The sequence below is a fragment of the Tamandua tetradactyla genome, chromosome 7, assembly GCF_023851605.1.
Source record: "Tamandua tetradactyla isolate mTamTet1 chromosome 7, mTamTet1.pri, whole genome shotgun sequence".
NCBI lineage: Eukaryota > Metazoa > Chordata > Mammalia > Pilosa > Myrmecophagidae > Tamandua > Tamandua tetradactyla.
In genome coordinates, this window is record NC_135333.1 from 23114049 (window position 1) to 23126389 (window position 12341).

The window sequence follows — 12341 nt, forward strand, 5'->3', positions numbered from 1 at the left end:
TGATATCATAAATTGAGAGACCAGAGAGCCAGGTCTCCATTCCTGCAAGCTCCTAGTGCCCACTCTAGCTTGTGGACACCTACCAATGCATTTCAACCCTCTTTTCCTGCCCCTGCACGGTCCAGGGCTCTGCGGTGTGGAAAAAGTAAGAGAAATGCCTGATGTTGTTTTTACTCCTTTCACTCTCATTCAGTATGTTTGCAGTTTTATTAAGGTTAAGGGGGAGAGAGAATGAACTCAGAGACATGTTAGTTAAAGAGGTCAGGTAAAAGTAAATATATGTACAATATATAAATGTATGTATGGTTAATTCATGGGAGGTTTTATTCAGCCTCACTTACTGAGCACCTGTTGATTGTAGATCCTGGAGATGAACAAGGCCACAGTACCTGCTGCCCAGGATTTCAGAATCTATTTAATCAAAGTGCAGACACATTGAGAGTGGTCAATACTGCAAAGGACATGAAAATAGAGTCCTCTTGGAACCCAGAGGACAGAATGCGCTCTTTTGTTGGGTTCCTACTATGCATCAAACCCAAACACGTTTTCACACATTATAGCCATTTGAGCTGCACCATAACCCTACATTTCCCTTTTTAGGATGAAAAAGGGCCTGGAACTTGCCCGAAGTCACAACTGGTATGTGGCAGAGCTACATTAGAGTCCTGACTGGGAAGAACCAGTCCCTCCACCCCATTCACCCCACATCATCTGGGCCCTGCTGTAGTGCCAGTCTGGTAGGGCTTGCTTATGATTCTGGCCATCAGGTGGATTTGAATCCCACTTGGTGAGAAGGGAAGCATGTAGATATGAATGGTGGAATCACCAAATACTGTATTCTTTGGGCTCCAGAGAAATCAACTCTGAAGGAATCACATGACTCTGCCTTTTGAAGAGGATTTAAAATGATGGAGGTGATGAGATGCAGTGTATCATGTTGGTGGAATATAAGTTTGGGAGACAGACAAATCTGGGCCTGCTTCGTTCATTTATTTATTCATTCATTCATTCATTCAAGAAAACTCTGAGCTTTCTAATGCGATGGGCACGTTGCTAAATACTGGGCTTAACAAAACACCTGCTTGCTCTCCTAGAGCAAAAATTCTGGATAAGCAAATAAGTAATAGAAAATTTCAGAGAGTGATAACCACTGTTATGGAAAAAAAGCCCATCTGAGTAATGAAAATAGAGCATGGTGATGGGAAGGTTTTGGCTCTGCCACATAAAGCTACTTGCCTTTGGTCACAAAGCTTAACATCTCTGAACCTCATTTTTCTCATGAGCAGGTACATTCACCTGATAGGGCTGTTGTGGGTATGAAATGTGAAAGTGGTACTAGATAATATATATCCAACACTAACTGTATGTCTGCATTTTGCTACACATTTTTATTTAAACGCACTAGCTATGTATTTAATGCAAAGCTCACAACAACCCTATAAAGAGGAAACTGCTGTTATTCACAGTTTAAATGGTGAAACCAACAAGCTAGAAACTGAAGTAGTCAATGAGTTTCTGAGCTCTGTAAATTGGGCTGGCAAGACAGACCTTGATTGCAGGGAGGCAAGATAAATCCTGATTGTATGTGCCTAGCTTTCTTAAGGTAGAATGCAAGTAATAAGCCTAGCTTTTTATTTGAATTTTTAAGGCTAATGTTTATGCAGTGCTTTACGTGTGCCAAGTATGTACTAAGCATTTGAAATACGTTATTCGTTTTACGTAAAGCTCTATGTCGTGAGCGCTATTTTTATCTACCCAATTTCATGCAATGGGAAACCGAGGCAGAAAGGGGATCCCCAATAACAGGAAAGTGGCAAAAACAGGATTTGAACAGAGGCCCTAAACCCAGGCTGTCTGGCTCCGAGATCCACACGTACATCTCAACAAGCAGCTATGCTGACTTTCCGATTTTCATCAATGGGGAGGGGTCTGCCCAGTTGAAGGGATGCCTCATAAAGCCGATATAATTTTAGTGAAAGTAAAGGATTTGCTGTTTCCTCCCTGCATGAAAGTGTTAAGATAATCCTTTAAACTATGGAGACAAATTTTTGAAAGTATCATCGGCAAAAATAGGGACATAAGCATTCATATCTTTACGACGTATGTGAAATGTACATTAGTCTGGGATTCGTTTGACGTTTAGTTAATATTTGCTTTTGTCTCTGAGAAGGTCAAGGTTTCATCCGTGGTCACATGCAGACATACCTCGGGTGAGAATAATCAATGAAGCCATTAAGTGATGTGATAATGTTTGTAGCTTTAGTTAATTTAACAAGCAATATCTTATTGCAGCTAGGCATCATTCACAGATATATGTCAACCTATGACTTCAGAACAGTGAGCTTTGCAGTCAGAGAGACCAAGGTTACTTTCTAGCTGTGTGACCTGGGGCAAATTACCTCACTTCTCTGAGCTCCTATTCCTTCTGTGTAAAAAGGGTTGCCCCTTGCTTCTGGGGTTGTTGAGATTATGCCTGATAAGTATTTAATGTAGTGCCTGGCCCAGAGAATTTACCTAGTAAACAACAGGTCTTATTATTAAAAATAGTTATCCAGCCTTCTTATGCCTAATCCTAGTTGTCTGATTGGGAAAAGGAGTTAATAATCCTGAAAAAAAAAAAAAAAGGAATCTGTTTCCGTATACCTAGTTGCTTTCTGTATTGTACAGGCACTGCTTCAGTTTTAATGTCAACATAAATAATTCTTGACTGAAAGATTTTGAGTGAGGGATTAATTTCACTTTTATTTCTCTACTTGTCCAATGAACATGGTATTTTATGCCCTCCTGTTTGCCATGATAGGATCCTCGAGTTTTCCAGTCCTTTAAAGAAAGTGGAAAATGTGTCTTTGTAGAGGCAAGACCTGTTGATTTGAATTTAGATCCTGGAGGAGTTCTATAGGGCATTGTAGAGAAGGCAAATGTTACATATCTCTGATGGAGTCCACCCCAGAACCCCTGATGCCTTCCATTTCTGGAATGTGGTGGCCCAGATCTTTATCCTCACTTCCCTTCTACCCCCTATCTCTTATCGTTAAAGCATCGCTATTTTTTTTTTAACTGCACTGTTTTACCCTTGGTTTCAGGGAAGTGTAAAGCTCAGTTTCAAATGAGCCAGTCTTTGAAATTCCTATTAGCAGGATACAGAAAAAGCATTTAGCCCTCTTTTCCTTTTTTTTTTTTTAATAATGATGCATTTATTTTTTAGTATAAGAAAGAGCGAAATAACATAAAAAGTGGAAACGGCTGAAATGTAGCCATTATACTTTCATTTGCATTTGGCCCCAATTTGGCCACCTGGGGCCAGATTGATCTGTGGAAATAAATGATGTGGTTTCTGTTGCATCAGCTCTGATCTTCCATCCTTGGAGCGGGATTAGTTTAAAGTAAGTATATAGTCTCTGCTTTGGGGGTTGGTCAATCCCCAGTAAGATATAAAAACAATCTGTCTCTGAGCAATCAATAATTATTGGTTGACAGGTGAACCTGGACATGTTGGTTTTTTGTTGTTCTTTTGAAAAAAGCTGCAGCCCAGGGAAGATTAGTTTGCTGCTTTTGTGGCCCGTGTAGTTTTTGACTCTCCAGTTGTGCTAAAGGTCGGTGTTTTGAGAGGCAGCCTAAGTGAGATTGCTGAAAATAGCACATTTTTATTTAATCAGAATGGAGAATTACCACTTATAAGCATTGATCTCCAGAATCCATCACGTTGGAGAAAATGCAAGATAGCAGTCAACACAAGTGAACTACTCTTAGAACTTTCATTTGAATAATCTAAGAGTGATTAGGGATTCCTAAGTACACCACTAAGCCAGTGTCTAAATTTTGCGGGACAGATGCATGTCACAAAGAAAATTATGTCGATGGGTCTGTTTTGAATCTTGTGGAATCGTTGCAAGTTACGTCCAACTTTTGAGGAAGTGTTTCTTTGAATGTTAAAATTATAGAGTTAAAAATGTTTTTAAAAATGAGTGATTTTTTTTTGTTTCCATTATCTTTTTCTGAATGATTACTCTAAATTTGGAATTCAAACATATAATGAATTTTAAATTTGTGTACTGATCCAAAATGCTCATGGGTATATCGTGTTCCTACTGAAGTTATTAGGATTTTATAAAGTTCCAGAATTGGGCCCATGGCATAAATGCAAACCTCTTTTCAATGGAATTGATTGATCACTTTAAACATTTTGCCAAGTTTTCTTTGTGTTGTTCAGTTCCACTGCTGATAATAAATCTGGAGGGGAGGGGAAAAATTACGGTGTTTCCATAGCTTCTTTGCCACCAAAAACAAAATCAACTAATTTTGTATCATCCTTACAAGCCACTAAAGGGCTAAAATTTCTAAGATTTTTATTTCTTTTTCTCGATGACTTCTTTTTCAAAAGCAAAATGTTTCTCCATAAAGCATTGTGTAACATCATAGGGAAGACATAAGTAACCCTGGCTGAGAAAACCTGGGAGTTTACAAGAAAAATTTCTGAGGGCTTGAATTAAAACTTTTAAGCATTGGAAAGCAGATTTCTAAAGCGTTGAACAGTTGTTGTGAGAGGGACTTTAGTCTCCGTGAACTTTTATTTTCAACTCAGTGAACATAGTTTTTGAGGTTGCTGTGGTTTGGGTAGGGGACCTTTTCAGAAATGCCAGGCTTTTTAGAAAAAAACCCACAGCTTTTCTTCTAATCAAGGCTCGGTTTTAAAGTTTGAAAACTTTGCTGTGATTAGAAGAATGAATGATTTCTCTGCTTTGTTGGGGTTTTCTCCTAGTGCCCAGGCAGCAGGGCATTCTCCCTCTCGGCTGCCTTGCAGGGCACAGCTGAAGAGGCCCGGGGAGGTGGGAGATCTGCCTGTCCAGGCTGCCTATGGGACAGCAGCCGGGCATAGAAGCTGGCTGAGCCCAGACCACCTCCCCAAGCGTGAGTGGGCCAGGGCCATCCAGAGGGACCCAAGAGATGAGAATCTTCAAGAAAAAATGTATTCCGCTTGGTGCACAATTTTTCTTACTATTGATAGGGATTAAAAAAATGAAAATACCAAAGAAATATGGTTGTATACCAGTACCTGAAGACTAAATATTGATCCACAGAACATTTTTGAGAAGGAAGGAAGGAGGGAAGAAAGGAAAGGGAAGGAGGGAAAGAGGAAAGCAGGGAAGGGAAAGAAGGGAAGGAGGGTAGGGAGGGAGGGAATGTCACAGAAATCCTTTTGGTAATTGATGGCAGCCTTACTTAAGTTTTTTCAGTTAAAAGGTTACTGGTTACCTTTTTAATATAAGTGAGTCCCTTTTTGAAATTGGGTTGTGAGTTGCTGAAGCTTATAATCTTTTCCAGGCAATGCACTAAATGCTTTTGCATGTACCTCATTTAATTCGCATACCAAACCTCTGGTATTATCATGCCCATTTTACAGATGAGAAAACTGAGAGTCAGAGAACCTAGTTAACAGATACCAGGCCAAATTGCTAGTGTCAAACCAGGATTTGAACATAGATTATTCTGATTCCAAAGCCAGGCTGCCTCTTTGCCTCCTAATACCTGGGAGTTGGAAGGGACTTAGGGGTGTACATTCTAGCTGACGTCCTCTACCACATAACGAAGCTCAGGAGATCAAAGTCACTCCTAATGCTGGGGGAGACAGCAGCTCACCCTGCAGTTCTTTAAAGCACACGGCTGCTGGTGCCTACAGGCGTTGGCTGCCACGGTGGGCACTGCAATGAGTCACGTGCGGGCGCTCCTTCCCGCACAACGTGTGCCTTTCATTTCACATCGTTCTCGGAGCTTTTGAGTTCACCCTAGCACCATGCTGAGTAGGTATCTCACCACCTGCCAGTTACCGGGTCAAATGTGACATCAAATACACACCATCAAGGGCTTCCTATCTATTTACTCCAGACGCAATTTTACTTGTAATCATTTCAGTCTAAAGGTCTTTGCACCTTCCATGCACCATAGCATGTTACAGTTTACTCTCACTAATGCAGTTATTAACTAGCCAGCTCTGGAATCCCGCAGGCTGGTGAGGATTGGCTTTGCCACAGGCTGGATGTATGAACTTGGCAAGTTATAGAACGTCTCTGAGTCTCAGTTTGTTTGTCAGTCAATTGGGACTTTTGTAGGGCATTGGGAGGATTAAGGAGAGCAGTGCATATCAAGGGATCAGTGCAGGGATTGGCATGTTGTAAAAACTCATGAACTTGTGTGCTATGACCAACCATCCCCCTTTTACACCCACTGAAACCAAAGCTCAGTGGGATTAAGTCACATGCTTTGGTTCATACATCGAGTGAGTATCCAAGCTGAGATTTCTTCTGGAATTAAAGCTGATCCCCTTTTGTTTAAACCAGGCCACCTCCACACCAATTAAAAACTTATAATGGTAAGGAAGGGGCTGGTGATTTCCCTCAATATAAAGTTTCAACTCCCCGCATGTTGCACTTACCCAGGGGATTTAAAGTGCACATATGTTCCATCTTCATTCTGTGTGTTTACTTAAAACCTTTATTTCTTGAGATTTCCACCCATGTCATTGTCATCTGCGCTTAGCACAGTGCATCACGGCCACAAGAGTGTTTTGTGCGCAATGCTTGATAAGTGTTTATTTAATATATACTTAATATATTTATATACTTAATAAATAAATCAGTCCACCTTTTCTGTTACAAAGGATGCTGCATTTCTTTGCTTGCTTTTTAGGAAGGATGGCTCAAGATCCTGTGTACGGAAGTACTTGAAAAATTAACTACAGATGAACCAGCATTGTTTGAACCTCTACAGTGTGCCATGCATGGTGTTCATGCTTCATTCATTCACTTATTTTCCACCCTCATTTCCATTCTTTCCTCCCCCAGTCTTTACTGATCTGCTGTTCTGTGCCCAGCACTGTCCTAAGTGCAGGAAATGGGGGGTGAATAAGACACAAGCAGCTTTTAAGGAGCTTAAATTATTTCACCTAATCCTTATAATAATCTCATGGGGGCAAATATTTTTTAATAGAAAGGAAATTGAGGCCAATGAGGTTAAGTAATTTGCCTAGGTCACAGAGCTTACTTGGTTAATGGTAAGGGGAGGATCTGAATTACTGTTTCTCTGGCTTCCAAAGCTATTTTCCTCTCACTGCACTGAGATCCCAGAGTAAAACAGAAAAAGCCATAACAGGAAGGAACTAAAGTGGATACCTTGAGGGTGGGCACGATGTAAAACTTATAATAGCTAAGACATATAATATTTATCATATAAGCACTTTATGTGCCACATTCATTTACTTCTCATACAAACTCCATGAGGTGTTATTGTTACTGCCCTCATTTTACAGATGAAGAAACCAAAGCTTAAGAAGGTCGAGTCACTTGCCCAAGGTCACACAGCAAGGAGGTGGAATTTTAACTTGGCAATTTGGCTTCACAGTCCATGTTCTTAACAACTGTTTGTGCCTCTGTCCAACAAGCTAGGACTTGGGAATTATAGTGGAACTTTATACATTGAATTTTCTTTAGGTGAGAAAGGACAGCAACACTTACTGAGCACCTACTGTATGCTTGATATATGTGAAACACAGCATCACATATTGGACACCTACTGTGTGGCTGGTATATGTGAAACACACATAGCTCAGTACTCCTAATGAGACCTTAAGGCCCTTAAGGCACTAAGTATCTAGTACTTAGTGCTCTGTGCCAGGCACTCTATTTGCTAAGTGCTTTACCTGCATTCGTTCATGTAAATCACACAACCAGGAAGAAGTAGGCAGATGATTATCATCCACATTTTTTGTTAGAGGATTCTGAGGGTTAGAGAAGTCAAGTAATTTGCCTAAGGTCGTTCAACTAGTAAATTGTAAGGCTGGAGTTCTGACCATTAGTTTGCAGTCAGTTACTAATCCCACTGGCTTTTCCTTCTTTTAGTTAATTCTCAGGAACCAATTCAAAAGAAAGGAGAAATGACAAGCACCAAGTGGTTCCTTAAATGTTATCCAAAATATGAGCATTGGCTCAGTAGAATACTGGGAATCTATTAAAAGGTAAATATGAGGATGATAGCAACATAGGAAAGAAATAGAACATTAAGGGAAAAGGGAATAGAACTCGTATGTGGATTGAGGTTCAGTTCATGAGTGTACACATATGAAGTGGGAATGGGGAGCAACCCAGAAAAAGGAGCAATACTTCCCGTGTGAGAGGGGTAGGAGTGTGGGTGAATTTTGTTTTACTTTTCAACATTTTGTAGTATAATTTCTATGATAGATTAACCTAGGAAAGAGAAAAGCATTTTGCCCAAGAGGAGAATATGTTGGTGGTTTATCTCAGAAGTTCAGCTTGGGTCGTAGCCTGTTGGCATCCTGCAGCCAGGCAGGCCTAGCCATTGAGTGGGGAAATCTACAAACCCTAGCGGAGGGGGTGAGAAGAAATACAGAAACAGGGGAAAAAAAAAAGGTACAGGTGTCAAGAATGGGGTGCTGTGCTGAGTGTGTAGCCTAGGCTCCAGTAATTCTTTTTGTAGTGTTATATATGCTTTATTAATATTGTCATAACAGAAATAGAAACAGAGAAAAAGCCTCCTGACATTAGGAAGTAGTAGACATGCTTCCCACCCAAAATTGAAGGGAAATGAAAATTTTATAACCTAGTTATGCAATTATGTACATTAACTCTGATGTTCCCAGGGATATTTTCAGAGCAGAGAACCCCTTTTGCATTGAATTTCTCTTTGACAAGAGGTATCACCGAACACCTTAGCTTTCCTTTTCTCTAGTCTCCTGATACTATTGGTGAGTTAATTGTCCTTGTTAATCTTTTGCTTTGCAAATAATGGCCTCTTAATTAAGAAAGGCCAGTAACATTTATTGAGCTCTTACTGTGTGCTTGATGTTGTGCTAGATTTAGCTTAATACATATAAAATTATAGGCATTATAGTAGAGGCTAATGATTAGATTAGAGTCAGAGTCAAATTTTGGCTCTGCTGCTTCCTGGCAGTGTGATCTTAGGCAAATCATTTCACCTCTCTGGGTCTTGCTTTCCCATTTATAGAATGATAATAATGCCTACATAAGAAGTAATTATAAGAAGAGGTGTGTAAAGAATTTAGTCTAGTCCTTTGGTATAAAATGGGAGTCCTGAAAATGGTAGTTATTATAATTATAACAGACAAGGAAATTAAGACTCAGAAAGATTAAGGAACTTCGTGAAGTTCATAGAACTAATGAGAGAGTAAGGCTCGGAAGTGAGTCTTTGCCTTCTTGCCCCTGTATCAGGGCTTCCCCATAGCCAATCAGGAGAGACGTCCACTGGGAGGCTGGTCAAGGACCAGGTTGGTTCAAAGTACAGACACGCATTAGTTTCCAGACATATGGGAAAGATTCTCTAGGATATGAATGAAGAGACAGGCCAGCCAACAGGGTAAACTTTAGGAATCTGGGAGGAACTAGAAACAAAAAAAAGCGATTTGGGCAAGTCAGAAAGCACTGAGGCTGGAAGGTGTGTTTTAAAAGAATAATAGTGCTGCAATAGTAATAAAATAATATTGCCTGGCATTTAACTAGCACGGGAGACTTTACAAAAAAACTTTTGCATACATCATCCTCATCATCATCATTTGAGTCTCTCAATACTATTACAAAGTAGCTAGGTTTATTTGGCTGATGTGAAAAGTGAGGCGCACATAAAATGAGAGTTTGGGAAGGTTTCTTTTATTAAAGGAAAATACTAGAATTGGGAAAGAGGTGAACAAAACTGCTGAGATTTTGAAAAGAAGAAGGAAAGTAAAAGAGGCTGGCAAGGGTGCTTTTCATTAAGTACGGCAAACAGGGTGCGTGGGGTTATGAACTGGGGATCTCATCACTGAGGATAAATTAATAAAGCGAAGAAAAAAGCAAATCCCTTGACCCAGTCTTTGCAGATAGGCAATGGGTAGATGTTTCAGCGTTGGACATTTAGGTGAGCTGGATGAAATGAGGACCTCTTGGTTTGCAATGACAAAGATGACCCAAAGGGCTTGTCCTGAGGCCTCGGGTACGGGGCTGGCTGTGCATCAAGCCATTCTCTCTCCTCTGTGTCCTGCCCACACTTTTGTGTAAAGTGTCATTCCCCTGGCTGTGAATGGGGTGCTCTTACCCACTTCCAGCCTCACCGTGATCAGTTGAGATAATCCGTGTAAGCACCTCTCAGCAGAGCTCACACTGCGGTGAGCTGCAGCCGGGGTGTTGGCCAAGACGATGCTGTTCGCATTTGGAAAGCACATTCCAGAAGAAAGTTATTGGCGTCACCTTGAACTCACTTTCACCGTCAATGGAGATGTGATTGAGACCACAGCTGGTGAGGAGGAGACATGGGGACACTGGTCACAAGGAGCGAAGACAGTTCTCCAGAAAAAGGGCACAGGTCTTACCGTTTTCATCCAGGCCTGTCTTTCTTTCTCACTGCGTCCAACCCAGTTCAGGCCTCTAAGATTTAATTAGATTATTTCAGTGGCCTCCTACCGTGGGGGGCCGTAAGTTCAGGTTTGCCTGGGACAGACCTAATTTACGCATGTGGTGCTGGCAAAATGATTAAAAATACCACCTTTCAATCTCAGAAGTTTCCAGGTTTGGCTGATAAGTGGCATGCTCACCGTACTACCTGGCCTCCTGCTTCTCTTCTGTGCTCTGTAAGATTTTTCTGGTTTAGCATCTTCAGCTGCATCTGCCCCCAGGATTGCTTCACTTTTGCTTTGTTCCTGCTAAAAACTTAGGCTCCTTCACTCAGCATTCAAGGGCCTTTGCAGACTGGCCCAAGCTATCTGCTGGACATTCCATGTCGTTTGCTGTTTTCCATTTGCCACGTGCGTTGCCCCAACTCCATACTTTTGCATAAGCTGGTACTCCCTGTAGCTCCATTGACTTCCTGTTTGAGATAGGACAAATGCCTCCTTCTTCATGATGTTGTCTGCAGTCATTCTGGTTGTTCTCATCCCATCCTTCTGGAGCCTCTCAAAGTACCTATCACTGGCTGCCCTGTTTAAAAATTGCTAATGCTCACGATTTTCTCTCCTTCTAGAATGTAAGCTCCTTGAGTACAAAAGCAGGTTTTTATTGTGTGTATGCCCCATAGCAACTAGGAGAAGCTAGCCAAACAGGTTAGTCTCAGTAAATGCTTGTTGAATTAATAGCTAAATGAATGTGTGCATTCGTGGTCACGATGCCTGTCAGTTTTTAAATGCATCACCCTTCTACCAGTCTCAGGACCTATTCCTTTGGCAGGTTTCACTCTCTCAACCTCTTTACCTGGTTTCTGTCTCCTTATTTTTCAGTTGTAAGTTTAATGCTACTTCCTCCAAAAATCTTACCCGACTCTCCCAAATTGGGTCGGACCTCCCTATATTTCTCTCTAATGGCACTCTTGGTAATCACATCTCTATTTGTGTGATTTTTTAATACCTGATGCCCATGCTGAACCCTGACGCTCCACAAGGAAGAGGCTATGCCTGTCTTCTTCACTGCTGTCGTCCTACTGTCTGCTCCAGCACCTGGCACGTGATATTTGAAAAAAATTGACAGGCAAATAATGGAACTAATGAATAAAATCCTCAAGTAGGCTACCTGTTCTAAGCCACTGCAGTCGCATCGCATTCCTGTTCAAAATCCTCCAATAGCTTCTTAGCAAACTTGGGATAAATCTGAAGTCCTTATCTATGGCCAACAAGTTCCCTACAAGCTTTGGGCCCCTACTACGTTTCTGACCTCGTTTCTTCCTGCTCCCCCCTCCTCACCTCCACCAGCCAGGCTACCCCAAATGCTGCAACCACATTCCCACTTCAGGCCTCTTTCTGGCTCCAACATCACCTCCTCAGAGGCCTCAGGGTCCCTGCTACCTAAAACGTCACCCCTGGCCTCTCTTTATTCCATTCCGTTTTCTTCATAACTTCACTTTGCTTGTCTTTTGTCTGTTTCCACCACAGAATATAAGCTCAATAAGAGCCAGGACATTGTTTGAACATTCGTTATTTGATTTCCAGAGCCTGGCAAACAGTAGGTGCCAAATCACTATCTGGTGAGCGAGGGAAGAAGGGAAGGCAGGAGCAGGGTGGGGCCGTCCCCTCCGAGGCAGTGCAGGGGCCCCTTCCTGGAACCCAGCGGCCCCTGGGGCAGGGCCTGTGGTGTTGCCATGGCAACCCACTGACCGGAGGGGACCCGCCCCCCCGGCCCAGGACTTCCGCAGGCACTGTCCCTGTGTGTCACCACCGCTGGGGAGCCCAGGGAAGAGAGGCAAGGGGCTGAGAGAGGATGATCAAGAGCAAGATGTACCCTGGCTCTGGAACAGAGCCGAGAAGGCCACGTCAGTGCGATTCCACCGGTAATGACCGAGGCCGGGGGTGGGGC

The 12341-nt window shown here is 42.0% G+C and overlaps 1 protein-coding gene across 1 annotated transcript in view; it reads left to right on the forward strand.

Moving 5' to 3' along the window:
• Positions 1-12161: 12161 nt before the first annotated feature.
• The window catches only part of RFX4 (regulatory factor X4), a 141858-nt gene continuing 141678 nt past the window's right edge, over positions 12162-12341 (forward strand). The window contains exon 1 of the mRNA XM_077168613.1: positions 12162-12315. Within this exon, the coding sequence (XP_077024728.1) occupies positions 12246-12315 (70 nt within the window). The 5' untranslated portion in view covers positions 12162-12245. The remainder of the gene's footprint in view (positions 12316-12341) is intronic.